At 43.8% G+C, this 16,353-nt stretch overlaps 2 protein-coding genes across 3 annotated transcripts in view; both read right to left on the reverse strand.

Annotated features, from left to right (window-relative positions):
- The window catches only part of lamb2 (laminin subunit beta 2), a 43,091-nt gene extending 37,579 nt beyond the window's left edge, over positions 1-5,512 (reverse strand). For both annotated transcript variants that reach the window (XM_022762918.1, XM_022762917.1), the window contains exons 1-2: positions 5,430-5,512; positions 4,868-4,935 (exon numbers count right to left, since the gene is read on the reverse strand). In XM_022762918.1, coding sequence (XP_022618639.1) covers positions 4,868-4,898 — 31 coding nt within the window. In that variant the 5' untranslated portion in view covers positions 4,899-4,935; positions 5,430-5,512. The remainder of the gene's footprint in view (positions 1-4,867; positions 4,936-5,429) is intronic.
- Positions 5,513-8,184: 2,672 nt separating this feature from the next.
- The window catches only part of LOC111234737 (laminin subunit beta-2-like), a 47,154-nt gene continuing 38,985 nt past the window's right edge, over positions 8,185-16,353 (reverse strand). Inside the window, exons 22-35 of the mRNA XM_022762919.1 lie at positions 16,190-16,353; positions 15,780-16,004; positions 15,293-15,507; positions 15,082-15,178; positions 13,728-14,100; positions 13,459-13,643; positions 13,085-13,332; positions 11,437-11,652; positions 11,184-11,328; positions 10,841-11,048; positions 10,336-10,477; positions 9,917-10,093; positions 9,649-9,814; positions 8,185-8,930 (exon numbers count right to left, since the gene is read on the reverse strand). Coding sequence (XP_022618640.1) covers positions 8,794-8,930; positions 9,649-9,814; positions 9,917-10,093; positions 10,336-10,477; positions 10,841-11,048; positions 11,184-11,328; positions 11,437-11,652; positions 13,085-13,332; positions 13,459-13,643; positions 13,728-14,100; positions 15,082-15,178; positions 15,293-15,507; positions 15,780-16,004; positions 16,190-16,353 — 2,698 coding nt within the window. The 3' untranslated portion in view covers positions 8,185-8,793. The remainder of the gene's footprint in view (positions 8,931-9,648; positions 9,815-9,916; positions 10,094-10,335; positions 10,478-10,840; positions 11,049-11,183; positions 11,329-11,436; positions 11,653-13,084; positions 13,333-13,458; positions 13,644-13,727; positions 14,101-15,081; positions 15,179-15,292; positions 15,508-15,779; positions 16,005-16,189) is intronic.

The following is a 16,353-nucleotide window of genomic DNA, read 5'->3' on the forward strand; positions in this document are numbered from 1 at the left end:
TGGCCTGCAGCTATGAACGAATCAAAAAATAAAACGCCAGAGGTGAAGACGGAGGACATGACAGAGAGACGGTTCTCTGCAGCAAGTCTTTGACACTGCAGCACAGCACACCGTTAATGTTAGTGATTCATATCACGACTGCTTTTCTTTGCTTTTTGTCTTTCCCTCCTCTACGCTCTCTTCTCCTGCTGTGGGTTTACATTCATTCTCCAAATGGAGAGCACTGATTATATACAACTGCCATTCCTTTGCATATAGGCTGATATAAAGTCTTTTAACTATTTAACAGTGGGGCAGCAAAACACTGCACTGAAGCTCCTCACTTGTAAGTGGATAAAAGCATCTGCCGAATGAGTAAATGTAAATCTAAACATTTTATTCATTAACTGTTTAGTATTTTTATTTTTATTTTTTTCAAACAGCAGATTGTATTTTTTGTATTTTTTCAGCCGTATTTTTAATGGTAGCAAAATACTTCAGGGAGATATTGTGATTTATTAAGCAGCTGCCATTTCACATTTTGGCGGATCATAGCAGGAAAAGCTCAGGTGTTGTAATACCGTCAGCAATGGCTCTGTTCTACTGTTTAATTTAAGTGTCACAATAAATCATAACGAGTCATAACGAGTCAAATGGCAGCACTTTTTTTTTTTTTTTTACTGAAATCTCAGAAAATCTCAGTTTTCTTGTCATATCTTTATTGTTTCCAGTGACGTGACTGTGACGGTGAGAAAACTGAAGCTGAAGCAGCCGAACAGAATTCAGCCATCGCTCATTTTAATATTTACACCTTTGCTTTTCCTTCACCGACATGCCTGTGAAAAAGTCTATTGTGGTTGTTTCCAGCTTCTTGGGAGTTTGTCTGTGTAATGTTGGCTAATTAAAGCTTAGTGGGAACTGCACTGTTCACCATAACATCTACAGTCACTTCACTGGTCACTGTCACGACAGTGTCTCCTGTGGTTTACCTGTTCACCTCCACACTGTGAGCACACCACTGTACCCGCCACACACCCCATTGTTTCTAATGTGACCGGCTCCATTTCCTATTCCTCCTCCCTGCCCCTTCATCCTGCCCCTCAAGTCCTCCTCCTCCTCCTCCTCCTCCTCCTCCTTTATCTCCACCTCCTCCTTTCATCCAGAAAAAGGCGCTGCCAACAGGACGGGGAAACCTAACGCACCGTCCTTTCATATAAACAAACCTGTTCCCCTCTCCCTCCCCAGCCCTTCTCCCTCATCCTAAAGTCTCTCTCTCCCTCTTTTCTCTTTGTCCTGATTCTATACAACCCCCCCCCCCCCCCCCCCTCTAATTTTTTAGCCTCTCTCTCTCTCTCCCCCTCCTCTCACTCTCTGTCTCTAGTGCTGGTGGTTAGTAGGCTTTACCGCACCATTGTTCTGGTATCTGCACATTTCCGGAGGCTGTAGCTTACAAAGGCTTCGGGAACACACTGTCTCACTCCCATTGCCTAATACTGGCTCTCACCTGCCCACACACACACACACACACACACACACATCTGAGGAGGATGTCAGTAGTTCAACAAAACTCCTACATTCCGACACAACACACACACACACACATACACAAACCTGTGAGAGAGATGAATTACAGAGGATTTACTTTGCATCATGAAGCAAACCCGGATCCTCTTTCAAGTTTTCTTTCCTTTCCTTCCTTCTTCCCTTCCTCCCCCCAGTTCCTTCTTTCCTTTAGATGAATGAGTTGGTCGCTCCCTCAGCTGAACACAATCACGCCACTTCATTAAAAGTACATAAGGCGCACACGAAAACGCAATGTCTTCATGGTACTTTTGCTAAAACAACAGGTATAATGCTCTTTAGTCTGATACGTTTTTAGTTAAAATTACAAGGGAATTTCTGCAGATGCACATGTGCACACACACACACACACACACACACACACACACACACACACACACACACACACACACACACACACACACACACTTTCACACACACAAGACCATTTTCCTGCAGGTCCTCCTTCCACCCCCACCCCCAGAGCAGAAGAAAAGAAGAAGAAAGTGAAAAGAAAAAGACAGGAGTGGAGGCACTGCTGGTTCTTTTGTCACTGTGATCAGCTTGAGGCCTTTCACCCTCTCCCTGTTTCTCTCTCTGTCACACACACACACACACACACACACATAGACACACACACACACACACACCAATTAACCCCGTCTCTGACCCGGGGGTTTGGCTTGACCTTGCAGCGCGTCCTCAGAGGCGTCAGGACTCTGAACAGACAGCTCCCTATCTCTGTAATGACAGTGTGCGAGGTTTATAGACACACACTTCACGTCAGACACACACTTGTTCACCTTTCCGCTCTAACACACATCCTCTTCTCCTGTTTCCTCCTCTATTTTTCCTCTAACACACTCTCAGCTGATCCCATCTCTCTGTAGCTCTTTTGTACTTGTTTCCTTTCAAGAAAATCCTCCACCACAACTCCTGAATGTTCTTCTACATCTCCGACCTTTGACCCTCTAACTCTGAGACTCGGCCTCTATGGTGAATACTTGTTCTCTTCGAGATGAATGAGCTTCTGCTTTCAACGCTGAGGTACCAGATCACATAAAATCAGAAACGGGTGATTTATTTTAGATGGACGGAATTTTTCATGCAGCCAACAACAAGCAACAACAACTAAAAACAAACACACAAACAAAATCCACAGATGATGCTCTCCTCGACTACTTGGTGGAAACCTGAATGTATTTTGAGATACTTGTATAAACCTCTTGATCTTTCATCCATTCAGTTAAATTATTTTTAAAGTTGTTGGACCATTTTTAAAGAATAGCTACAATTATTTTTCAAGCCTCGCCTTAAAACAGTTCTCATATGCCCATATCTACATGGAAACAGATTCCTTGTATTCACTCTGGATGCAAAGTGATTTCAAAATAAATGTCGGGGACCTCATTTTCGATCCACTGAAGACATTTTTTACAGATGATTTTTAGGTTTTTTGCCTTAATTTGACGGTTAGTATAGAGAGAGAGAGGAAACACGGGAAGAGAAACGGGTACGACATCTAAGAGCTCTGTCCGTAGAGAAATGCACACAGCCTGTATTCAGAAACCGAGCCTTAAAACGAGCCGTCACGACTTCTGCATCTTTGTGATGTCACAACACAGCAGTCACCGCTCTCTGCCATGCCCCAAGCCCCGCCCACCTGGACCCACCACCCTAACCTTGCAGGATTTGGTTTCTATAAGTGTTCACCTGAAATCTGCTATTTTTATCCGGTCACTCAGAAATGATGGTTTTTGGTTCTTAACAAACAAACAAACAAACAAACAAATCTTCTTATGGATCAACACTTCAAATAAAACACGGGAAAAGGTGTAAAATGTGGGACCTTTAAGGAATCTGATGCCTGAGCAACTGAAAACCTGACTTTAAGCCATATTTCTCTAAAGCATAAATCATTCATGACTAAACACGCAGCAACCACAGCTTACATCTTTATGTATTATTTATTCCCTGCATGTCATTACCTCGCAACCTGTCATGGATGCTGTGTGTGTCCTGAAAAGTCCCAGCGAGCTTTGTCAGGCCTCACAAAGAGCTGCAGTGTTGATCAGTGCTGATGTGTGAGGGGACCCCCGGGTGCTAACAGCAGCCACTAATAAGACTTTAACTGGAGCGACGAGCCCATTGTCTTCCAGCTCCAGGGAACAATGTGTGAGGATGCGTTTTATTGAAGGTCATTACTCAGATTAATCTTTAGCTCACTGAGAGGTGAAGGTGTCAGAGAGAAACACGGAGGAAAAAAACTTTTTACTGTTGTTTTCTGGCTTTAAATGAGATTTTAAAAAAAATACAGCGTATCTAGTGAAAAGTGTGTGTTTGGTTTAAATCTGTGCATTTCTCAGACTTCCTTTATGTCTCTCTCACACACACACACACACACACACACACTGACATTCATACACGTACATGCAGCACTGGACACACACGCATCCCAGAAGGTTCTTGTGCAGTGCTGTAGGTAGGTGTGGAGTGGGTGTCTCTATTTGCGGACTCAGCTGGGCTGTTTTAGGAGGACCATAAACAGAACGACACCACCCACAGAGAGAGAGAGAGAGAGAGAGAGAGAGAGACAGACAGGGAAAGACAGGGATGACCCCAGAGACCAGGAGGGCACTGGGGGCCCTAAAAAAGAAACATCAGCTATCTTATCTCTGTGCATGTTCAGGCTGCTGCTGCTTCTACCTGAGCGTTCACTGGCTTTGTGTTAAACTGACTGCAGGTGTGGTGTATTCTCAGAGATGTTACAGCAAAATGTACAAGAATAAGTCTCCTATTTTTAATTGATCTTTTGATCTTGACTTGTTTTCTTCACTATGGAAGAGTTAAATAGATGAAACTGTTTTGTGTGTGTGTGTGTGTGTGGGGGGGGGTAAACACATGGTGATTTTGATTCAGATTTGCTTAGATAATGGAGGTGAACAGATTCTTCTTTTAAACAGCTTTTACACTGCAAACATATGAATTTTAAAGTAGCTCATTCCCTCGTGTTAAAATACTTTTGTTTTTATCTTCAAAACAAGTGAAAGTTCTGCCAGTGGGCTGAGATAATATTCTCACTAAATGGGATCCTCTGGGGGAAGATCTTGAAATCACTGCTAACAACAAAAGTCTGCACATTTTCCTGAAAACAAGACTCTCCAAACTTAACATGAATGTATAAGCTCCATATGTTCCAGAGACTAATAGGATGAAGCCCAGTGACCTGGAGACACTTCATACACCTCCACTGAATGACTTCTGAGGATTTGTTGTGGAGCAGAAAACAGGGATTGACTTCAAAGCGCTCGGTGTACAGTCTACTTACCACAGAGGAGCGTTAGCAGTGAGGCTCGCATCTCTGAGCGCACATCAACCCCGGGGCTGCAGGAAAACCTGTGGCATCAAACAGAGGGAGTCCAAGTCAACACAGCGGTATCGACCTACGCATTATAACCTACTCCGCAGAGCACTGCAGAGAGCACCGCCGTGACTGGGATTTTTAAAGTTGGATGCGAGTGAAACAGTGATGGGAAAGGCAAAGCTACAGTGCATGAAGTCCACAGCAGGAAAGCGCTGTAACTTTGGGTGAAGTTTGCCTGTTGTATTTTCTCACTGGAGGTCTCAACTGAAGACACTCGGGGGGGAGCGTTTAAGAGAAATTTTCACAAATCACAAATTTTCAAAAAATCACATTCAGTTTTGACGATGTAAATCCCCACGACAGTTTTGGTGAAATCTCCCGGTGCTGTTTAAACCGGTTAATTAAAAAAGACATCACTCCTCTCAGATGAGACTCGTTGAGGCAAAATTTTACAAGTTCTCCAGCGTGTTCCTCTGTCTGGTTGTGTTTTTCCCTTAAAAAATAAATTTAAAAATAAAAGACTCACCGTGTCGGTCCTGTGTCAGATGTTCGCTCCTGTGTTGTGTTTGAAACAGTCAGTCAGACTCTCCTGGTCCACTTGCTGCGGAGCTGCCGGACAGAAGGGAAGCTGAGCAGCGTTTCCCAGCTCTTGCGCCTCTCCGTTGGAAACCCCGCGCCGGAGTTTCGGACCGGAGCGGAGCCTGGGAGGCGGGCTCGTTGTCCAGGAGGTCGCCGGTTCGATTCCCATTTTGGGCGCATGAAATATGAAGGTCTCTCTTTTCTCTTTTTTTTTGTTCAACTTTTTTTCCCCCATGAGCCTGTACTAAACAGTGTCCATTTAAAATACACGTGCACTTTGATCAGTCTGCATAGATTTGTCTCCATTAAACATCTCTTTTTATGGGCAAGAGCGATATGTAGCCTAGGCTAAAAAGAAATTTACAGGTTACAGATAGCCTACTCTGAACATGAAAAACTTTGAATAAATATTTTGAATAAACATAATAATATATATATTTTTTAAAAACCTAATGCTCAAATAAAAATAAAAAAAACAATATATAGAGAGAGTTCAGTCAGTCAGTCAGTTTGTGGATCTATATCAGACTTGATCATCTGTGTTTTGGTGCAACAACACAATAATAACATACACTTTACACTTCAATCTGCACACGCACTCAATGTCCTCAATGTTACTATGTGCTTAAATTAGTTAAATCCTGATTACCATTATTGGCACCATCACCCTAGATTTGCCCCATTAGTCACGGTGTTGTCAATAAAAAGCATCTAAGATGTCCTAAAAATTACTAACATAATAATATCAAGAGATATACAGACAATTTATTATCAGAAACCAACACATCACAACTCGAAATGCCCCCTGGGATACCAAACACTAGAGCAAACCAGCAGGGGGTCAATAAACAGTGATGATATGAACAGACATTGTTTCGTGTGAAGTTTTAAACTAAATTTTTGATTTGAAAAATGGATTCCTCCACAAACCCACTGCATGTTTTCCGACGAGCCCCTGCCTGTGCACCGTGCAGCTCTGACCTGCAGCAGGAATGCGCGCTCCCTGCTGTACGGATTAGATTCCCTTTGATTGCACCCAGAGCAGCCCGTGCCCGCGCACAGATCTCAGCTCCCCTCAGCTCTCTCTCTCTCTAAACATCAGCTTCATCCAACAGGTGGTCGGGACGGTTTCTCTTAGGACTAACAGCAAGGCACACAGTGGGAAACAAATCTCAAGTCTATTATCAGAAAAAGAGATCATCATGTAGTTTATGTTTGATCCAATGAATTCATCAGGTGTACAGGTGTTCACTCTCTACCACAGGTGTCTGAGCCTCACTGCTACACAGACTGTTCTCCAGGACAAAGCCTGCTGTAAATCTCTGTCATATTACACATTCCCTGTGCTGCCGGAGGACAGCCTCTCTTTGTTAGAGCCCAGGATCCAGTGCCAGAACCCTACGGAGAACAGCGCAGCTCCTTGAGAACAGCAGAGGAATGAGTGCAAGTAGACACAGATCAGCACCACGCCATAGAAAAGAGCCTGTGGTTGAACAGAGCTCCTTTAGGGACCCTGAACACCCACACAGGTGGTTCACAGGTGTGGAGGAGAAATGTTGGGAAACATGGGGTCACCAACCTGCACAGAATGATAGAAGTTATTTCTACTCACTGTGTGTACTTTTACTCCACTACATTTATTTCACAACTAAAGTTACTTTCCAGATTAAGATTCAACACAAAGACACATATGATAAGATTATAAAATACAATAGATTGTTAAAGATTAAACCTGCGGTTCCAAACTTTCTGACAAAATAAACAGTGTCTACTTTGGGCCCTTCATCACATTTCCGACATCTGTGCGACGTCAGCTGTTCCACCAGGGTGATTTATTAAGATGGTTTTGTTGAAATAACAATTTGAGGCACAAACATGTAAAATTATCTGATATTTCCCAACAAATAACAGTACAGAAATATAAATATGTGTATATCAGAAATGTTTTGTTTTCGTCTCATGTTAATCAGAAACTCCCCAACTATATGAATTAGTTTACATTAGCTCTGTATCCACCAGCTACAACAGCAGAATTATTTTTATGTATTGATACATCAGATGCTTTTATCTAAAGCGACATCACTGAAGCTTCAGTGCAGTAACAGGTCAGGTAAAGAAGTGGAGTGAGTGTGCTTGTTAAGTGCTAGGTTTCCATAAAATACTACGATAGCTCTTTATATTTGTCACAGGAACACCAAAGATGAGAGCTGACTGTTTCTGAAATGCTGTTTGGTGCAGAGCAGGTAGTGTACCGTGGGTTTTCCCTGCAGACAGAGCGGTGAGAGTGAACCAGAGCAGTACGAGTACAGTACATTTACACACAGCCTTGAGTTAGGAGAAAACACCTCAGTAGGTTTGTTACAGGCTTTTAACGGGCCTTTTTCACTGCTGACAGTTTGACTTGTCATAGTGGGAAAAGCACAGGTGTTCTTTTCTATTAAGAGTCCATTAAGAATCAGCATACACACCAGCAGGGCCCTGGAACTGGCTCAGCTAAACGGAACATAATTATCATTCTTAGTATTAATAACACATTTGCTAGAAGGATGATGTCAAAATGTGTGCAGTGAACAGCTGATAGGAGGGAGGTAAAGAGAGATGGAAGCCGAACAAAGAGAGAACACTGACTTGCCATGTATACGCCTCCCCCTTGTGGCAATGGACACACATTATCTCACAAACAGGACACATGATGTCATGAATTCAAACTATATCAAATTTATTGTCTCCATCGTTTTGCTTACAGGAATACTTGTTTATGCATTTAGATGTGTTTAATCAAGAGCCTCATTTGTAATAAAAAATAAACACAAAATTTAATTTGAAAAATCAATCTTTTCAATGTATTTCTTAATAGGAATGTCATATTGTAAATACCATAATAATGTGGTCAAAAACACACAAAATCTTGAAATTATTTTTGGTCAAAATAACTTTCTGATAACATACTCTGATATATTTCTTCTGTTTATTATTCATGAAATCAATGACCGTGGCCTATACAATGAAACAAATACTCTCCACAGGTCGTCCACCTGTTGTAATAGCTTAAAGACATAAACACCACACAGGTTAGTGTCGATATCTAGGAGTCAAAAAGTGGTACAGTACATGGACAGAGGAAGGGTCTTTCTGTGATATAACACTTAACAGGTAAAATGTGTAAAAGTTGAAATACCAGTGACAGAGCGGAGGCACCAGAGCAGGGTTTTATTCTCATGGGGGATGTAGTTTTCTGTCCCGGGCACAGCATCAGTCACACTCCGCTCTGGACTACAGCAGCGAATGGTAAACAGGGAACTGTAACATCCTCACACACAGTTGCTGTACTTCTGCACTTGTTCCCGGATCTCGTCCCGCACCACGGTGGCATTTTCTTTCAGCTCGTCCAGCTCCGTGCGCTGCCTCTGCATCCGCCGCTCGTTGCTCTTGAACCTTTTCTCCAGTTCTGCAGCAACAGAGAGAGACAGAGCTCAACACGGGTAAATCTACAGAAATCTTGCCTTGATCAGGGTGGTGTCTGAGATCGTTCCAGGTTTCTTTAGCAAACCAGAAACAATATGAAGTGACCTGAAACGGTCTCAGACACAATCCTACTGACGGCTGTTCAGCCAGACACTCATATGATTTAATGATCACGATATGCCAGTGGTGCCACGGTATTAAAAACTATATTTTTTTTCTCTGTCCAATTAACCATTAACCATTAAAAATATGCTGAAATGTCTATTAGCACTTCCTGTTTGCAGTGTACCAACGCATGCACAGACAGCTCCCACCGGATTACTCCAATAACAAACTTCCTGTTGTTTTCACACCACCAGCGTACACCTGCCCCAGTTACACCTCACTCTCTCTCCCTCCTCATTTCCCCTTCACCTCAAAGACTGAACACCTCTCAACCTGACAGAGGTAAAGGTAGCAGTTAGAAATATTTTAAGGATACTGACGACAAAATAACAATTTATTCCACTTTCTGCTCTTAAACACCTGACAGATATCACCGTGTTCTCACAGCACATCCTTCACAAAACAGTAGTTTTCATTACGCTACGTTATTCCTCACAGGCAAATCATGCTAAAACGTGCAGAACGGCCCACACACGCTGTACTCAGCCCACATAACGAAACGATATTTAACACAGAGAGCAGCTTCATGTTCTCACTCTGCAGTTGTGTGATCCCTTTGTTGGCTTTATTCAAGAGGTCGTCTGCCTCCTTCTTGATATCCATTGCCCTCTGGTTGATGCTGTCCAGACCTCCGGCCTCCCCACCCAGAGAGTCCACCTTATTCTGCAGCTCACGGTAACGTTTCTCTGTGTCGTTGAGGCTCTGGGAGTCAACACAATAATGTTACTTATGACTCTTAGAAACATGACGTATTATTTTTTCAAAACAAAAGCACAAACACAAACTGGCTGCCCACATGCGTACCTCCTGCAGTGAGGATGCTAGGTCAGTGGCGTTGTTAGCCAGTGCTTTGGCGTCCTTTGCCATCTGTCTGTTCTGCTCCGTCTTGTTCCTCAGAGCCTCGACCCCCATGGAGAGGTTGTTTAAACGCATCATGACGTCCATCTGCTTATCCTCCAGCTGCCTCAGCCTCTCCTCCACCTAGGAGGAAATAAGACATTAAAGAGCGTACAATGAAGTGTGCAAAGGAAGTGATGTGGGAGAATATAATATTCCACGTTGGAAAGATAGAGCAGCGCTTAAAATAAAATACTCCATGGGAAGGTGGTCTACTTGTCTGTTACTCAGCAAAGGAAGTAGAGCAGTGAAATTTGCAACTTCACACTGTGCAGCTAACAAGTTCTCCCATACAAACACACAGTCACTGTTCAGACATGCTGTACCTCAGCGGTGGCGTTCCTTGTGCTGTTGAGGTTAATGTGGGCCTCCTTCAGAGCTGTCCTCGCTCTCTCTATGGCGTCCTCTGACATGTTCAAAGCCTGCTTTGTGTTGATGGCTGTGTCCTTTACTCCCTCTGCTCGCCTCCTGCACAAAGACACCGCACAGAAAATGTCTTTACTGTAGTCAGGAACAGGGACTGGTTATTGAACCACAATGGATTGGCAATTATAGCAGTTCAAGCTTTCATTGCATTTCAATTTCATTGACCTTTTAAATCTGTAGAATAGGAGAACAATTGGTGGAAAGAAGGGAAAGAGAATGAACTCGACATCCATGAAAGGTGATTTGTGTGTGTGACGCCACCAACTGCAGCCAAACTACAGCCGTGCAAATCATGGCTTCTGTATCTCCTGTATCTTTTATGGACTGACTGAACTGTGGAGTTTGTATCGCGCTGTGGGTTTATGGGTTCCTTTTATTTAATAGTAAAGCTAAATAGCTTCTTACTTGGCGTCTTTAGCTTGGTCGAGCAGCTCCTTGGCTTTGCTGATGTACTGCGAGGTTTGGTTGACGATGCCCTCGACGTTGGTGAGGTTGGACAGGCTGTCCTTTATCTGCATGATCATCTTGTCCAGGACGGTCCTGTTGACCGGCAGCGTGATCGCCAAGACCTGCAGAGCCACCTTCTCTATGCTCTCTGGATCTGCTCCCTCCTCTGGACAGCAGGGACGACAGAGGGACAGTTAAACACCACAACACACTTTCTCCTGCTCCAGGTCAACTGAATCATGACTGCAACAGTTAACTTCATTTAGGGCAAAGATTACCAGTGAAAACATCACCAACGCACCAGTGAGAAAGTCTCTGATCTTCTTAATGAAATCTTTGAGCTTCTTGTTGTTGTTTTCGAAGTTGTCCTTCTTTTTCCTGGCTTTCTCCAGCGTTTTCATCGCCTGCTTCTTCACATCCTGCGTCAGAGAGTCTATTTCCTGGAGCTAGATTCAGGAAAACACAAGTCAACATTGAAACTTTATAGTCCCAGGAGCCGCCATCGCTCCAGCTCTATATTCTGCGTAAATGTCGTGTTTTAACACTTTCATCACCTTCCTGACGGCGTCCTGCAGCTCCTCGTTGGCAACGTTCAGACTGTCCGTCACGTCCCTGGCGAGATTCAGCGCTGATACAGAAGCGCTCACCGTCCCGTTGCATCCCTGACCTCCACACACACGATTACCCTGATCGTCGCGGCAACCGGCACCACCACATTGGCTGTCTGGGCAACTGCCATCTACGCTGGCATTGCTATGACCACCACATACCTGAAGGGAGCAATTATGCATCGTCACTCTCATGGAAACGACTGAGTCAGTGGAAACAACGTGGTTTATCGATACAAGAACCAATATTCTAATCAATTTTCTTCCTCATGCTGAATCTGCAAGAATCTGTGTCAGCTACTGAAAGTAAACTATACTTTATGAAGCTAGAAAATATAAAACATTAAGATAAAAAATATGTATATAAACATTACACCATATATGTTATATAGGAGGTGAGACATAGATTTTGTATATCGTTTATTATTATCATTATTTAATTACTACATTTGATACGAAAAACACGATCTAATTTAATTGTTTTTCTGCACAATTCAAAACTAAAAAATGAGAAAAATGAATGTGTTTTCCCGTGGTCGTCTTGAAGTGCGTGATCTAATTAACGAGAAAAAACCCCCCCCATAAAAATACGTAAACATTTTCTGTGTTTCTGCACCTCGGAGTAAAACTACTACTGACAATTTTAACATTCACTGCTGGGTCTCTAACCTGTTATGAAGATGCAGACATTACAAATATCCAGACAAACTACCCTGAACTAAACATTGTAATGACACTGAATCAGCAACAGATCAACAGCAGTGACGGAGGCAGATGAGAGTTATTTATTGTTCACAGCCTGTGTGTGTGTTATAAACATTTACTTATGTATTCCTTGAAGATTTCCCTCCTAAAAATAATCCCCATACAAACGCAAAGTGTTGTGTTGTCACCGTGTGTAATCAAGCGCTGCTGTTTTGACCTCCTCCATCACTGATGAAGATGAGGATGACGGGTGCTAGGGTTCGTTGTCATGAGATATTCAGGGTGTCACAAATAGAAAAGTGGAAATGTCTGTCACCGAGATCTCAACTTTAACTAATTACTAAAGAAGCTGCTTTTACGACTTTTGGCCACTAGATTTCACTGTAGGACTGATTCATGAAAACTTAAAAACACTCATTAAAACACATCAGGACAAAGAGAGACTTCACATGGATTTCGCTTCAGGAGACGTGAGACTCTCTATTGCCAGAGACTATTTCTGGACAGTCTCATTTATTTCGGTGATTCTTTTGATTATAGAATAAGTTTCTGTGATCACTAATGAGCCTCACAGTCAAGACCAGTATCGGTCATGAACAGCACTCCCCCATTGATATATTTCTCTCTATATATATTCATTCAAATATTTTTCTTTGACTGTACATGGTGAGGAAACACAGTGCGAAACAAAACAAGAGAAAAATGGCAGTTTTTTTTCTTTTTCTAAGATTTTCCATTTTCCAGATTTAATTAATAAGCGAGTGAACGGACGATAAATGCAGTCAGTACAAACAAGCACATCAGATTTTTTTATGGAGAATTTTCAGCACCAGATTAAGACTTTACACAATGAGGGAGACAGTCGCATGAATAAATAAACTCTGCCTACCTTGTGACTGAGGTGATGCACCTTCTTATCCAGGTCGTGGGCCTTGTGCTGCAGCTCGGTCAGCGATTTGTTCTGTGCGGCCAGAGCTCGGAGGAACTTGTCTTTACTGGCATCCAGCAGGTCTTCAGTGAGACCGCGGGTTTCTTTGGACTGTTCCACCGGACTGAGAGGACCGTACACCGAGGCGTTGCATTTCTCTGCAGCCTGCACTGACTCCTGATAGTATTTCTTCACTTTCTCAAACTGATCTGTGAGTGGACGGGAACACCGATGATTAATACCTAATTGTTTGTATCAGACGTTTGAAGGTCAGCAGACACTGTGTTGGTGATTTAATGTTTTTCTAAGAGTCACTGGTTTATTGAGTTTACTACCTGCAAATCCTGAAGTGAGGTAGTCATCCAGCAGGCGTTGTTTGTGAGCCACAGTGTTGTTGATGTCCCTCAATTCCTTCTCCAGATCATTCAGTGTGTTTCTCAGAGCCCCTTCTTTTTCTGCTGTTGTGTTTAGTTCTCGAGTGACGCCCATCAGACGCCCGTCGGTCAGGGCGATCTCAGCCCTGGAGCACATAGAGCAGGGTATTTTATATACTATTTACTTAGTTAGCGCGTGGCAGGGGAACAACACAGTGTGGTATCCTCACCTGAGGTCATCGATGCTCTGCCCAATCAGCTGGTGGATCCGGTCGCTGTCCTCCGTACTGATCAGATCCTGCACCTGCTTCAGCTTCTCTTCCAGCTCTTTGATGCGCTTGTCCCCGACTCCCGGCGTGATCCCGCTCTCCTGGATCTTCTGTAAGGTGTACTGGATGTGTTCCAGGTCCCTTTTGATCTGGCACAGCGCGTCGTCCCACAGCTGGAAGCACGGGTGACACTTGACACATTTGGGGAAGGCGCCGGTGAAGCCGCGAGCGCATTCGTCGCACCGCTTCCCTGCCGCTCCCTCCCGGCACTCACACGCTCCCGTTGTCCGGTCGCACTGGGCCATCTCTGAGCCCAGCGGGTGACAGTTACACTCTGAGTAGAAGAAGAGAGGGAAGAGGGTGAAGGACACAGGAGAGGAAGAGAGAGAGGAAACACAACAATAATGGTGCAGGTGAAGCATGTCTTACAGAAGCCGTTAGAAAGAGTTCTACTGCCTCAAAATGCTAAACTGTGAGCCAGATTTATTAACATCAATTAAATAGTGCATGATAATCATGTGAATTCATTTAAACAATAAGGACATGTAATAACACACAAAGGGAACAAAATAAAAGCGGTGTGAGATGATGGCACTGACACAGCTGAAGTTTCACTAACTCCAAATGTCTCGTCCAATGAAAACAGAGCGCACTTGCAGCTTGTTCTAATTGAAGTTCAATTATTAGAAATCACAACTCTGCACCAACTGTTAATTGGATTCTGTTTTCATTGATAGTTATTGCTTTACGTTCTAAGAATCCATTTCTCTTTATATACTGGCTCATATTTTTAATAATAATAATTTAAATTGTAAATCTTTTAACAACTGATGCTGCTCTAGCTGCTGCATATCTGCAGCAGGTTACTGCAACTCTTCCCCCTCTTTCTGCTCGCTCTGCAGCATGATGGAGCTGTGATGAAATGTCAGTATTAAAAAAGTGTTTGTTCGTCTGTGGGATGAAAACACAGTGAGGTCCAACAGTTTGTATATCAGTTTTTACCTTTTATCAAACTTGCACTGGATTAATCTAAGAGCAAAATCAAGAGCTAACATTTCACACTAGTCTAAAATATCTCTGTAAAACCAGCCCCTGGTTGAGGTGGAGAACTTTCCATGCAAAAATACAGTGGGATACATAATCAATCTTTGTTAACATCTCTTCTCAGCCTCTTCTCCTATTAGCATGATGATTAGCACCTTCTGCATTACTACTTCTCTAAACAGACTAAACTAATATGTGACTAAAATCCATCATCATGCATCATTAATAATCTATTCCTGTTCACAAGTACCACCGTCACAAGGTGAGTTACCTTGACACTGCACCTGTGGGTCTCCCCAGTGGAACTGCTCACACTCGGTGCACTGTTTCCCCCCAAAGCCTGGACGGCAGTGGCACTGGCCTGTGAACTGTAGAAGACAGAGAGAGACAGACGGATGATGATACAAGCTTAAACTTTTTGTCTACGTTCACTGTTGCGTGAATCATTTTTCATGCCCTCCGACACCCTCACGCTTCCTCACCATGTTGCAGTGAGATCCCAGCGCGTGTTGCGGGTCGCAGTGACAGGGCTCGCAGCCTCGGTCCTGACCGTAGTTCCAGTGGTTTGGAGCACACTGGTCACAGTTGTGGCCGGCAACGTTCTCCCTGCAAGGGCAGGCGCCGGTCTGCCGGTCACAGTGACACTGTCCGTCACCGCAAGCAGACTGGACCGTGCCAGCACTCACACAGGTGCAACCTGAGAAGAAAATATGTTTTCAGTGACCTGACAGTCTCTACTCTGGGCGTACGCGCTCCACAGCAGGAAACAGAGATGAAAACAAAAGGTTGAGACACACGTTATCCCTCCGCTTTTTCTCTTTAAACTTAAAACTGAGAATGAAGTTGGTGTTACATCACACACTCACATTTTAGACGTATCAACTTAATTAATTTTAACAACAGAAGTAGCTTTAACTCCTACACCATCGCAAATACAAAATATATTTAATAACTGCCATCATTACTCACGTCTGCAGTCCTGGGCCAACGCGTTGCCATAGTAACCGTGTTGACACTGGGCACAGGACGGGCCGTCGGTGTGGTACAGGCAGATGAGGCACCGGCCGGTCCTGGGGTCACACGACTCGGGGTCCTGGGTGTCGATGTTGCCGTTGCAATCGCACGGCAGGCACCGCCCGCCCACTTGCTCAGGGTTGCCATAGTAACCAGGGGCGCACCGGTCACAGCGGGACCCTGGGCGAGAGAGGGGAAGAATGACGGCTAGCTCTTATACTTTAGTGTTAGATATTGAACGGTTCAGCGCTGAATCAGCCACAGATTGAACACATAACTATTTCTGATGACAAGTGCAAGTAGAAAGCAGCAGACCTTCAGAAGAATAAGAAAAAATAAACTGTCACTGCAGTGTAATAGTTTACCGGTGTAGCCTTGTTTGCAGTTACAGATGATCTGGTTAGAGCTGTGGTCAGCTTGACAGGACTCTCCGTTAAAGTGGTCTGAGCCGGGGTTACCGGGGCAGGGGCAGGGCCGGCAGTGCTCCCCTGAGCCAAGCATCGGGTTTCCAAAGAACCCATCCACACAA

Source organism: Seriola dumerili, unplaced genomic scaffold, assembly GCF_002260705.1.
Source record: "Seriola dumerili isolate Sdu_G_001 unplaced genomic scaffold, Sdu_1.0 BDQW01000454.1, whole genome shotgun sequence".
NCBI classification, from domain to species: Eukaryota; Metazoa; Chordata; class Actinopteri; order Carangiformes; family Carangidae; genus Seriola; species Seriola dumerili.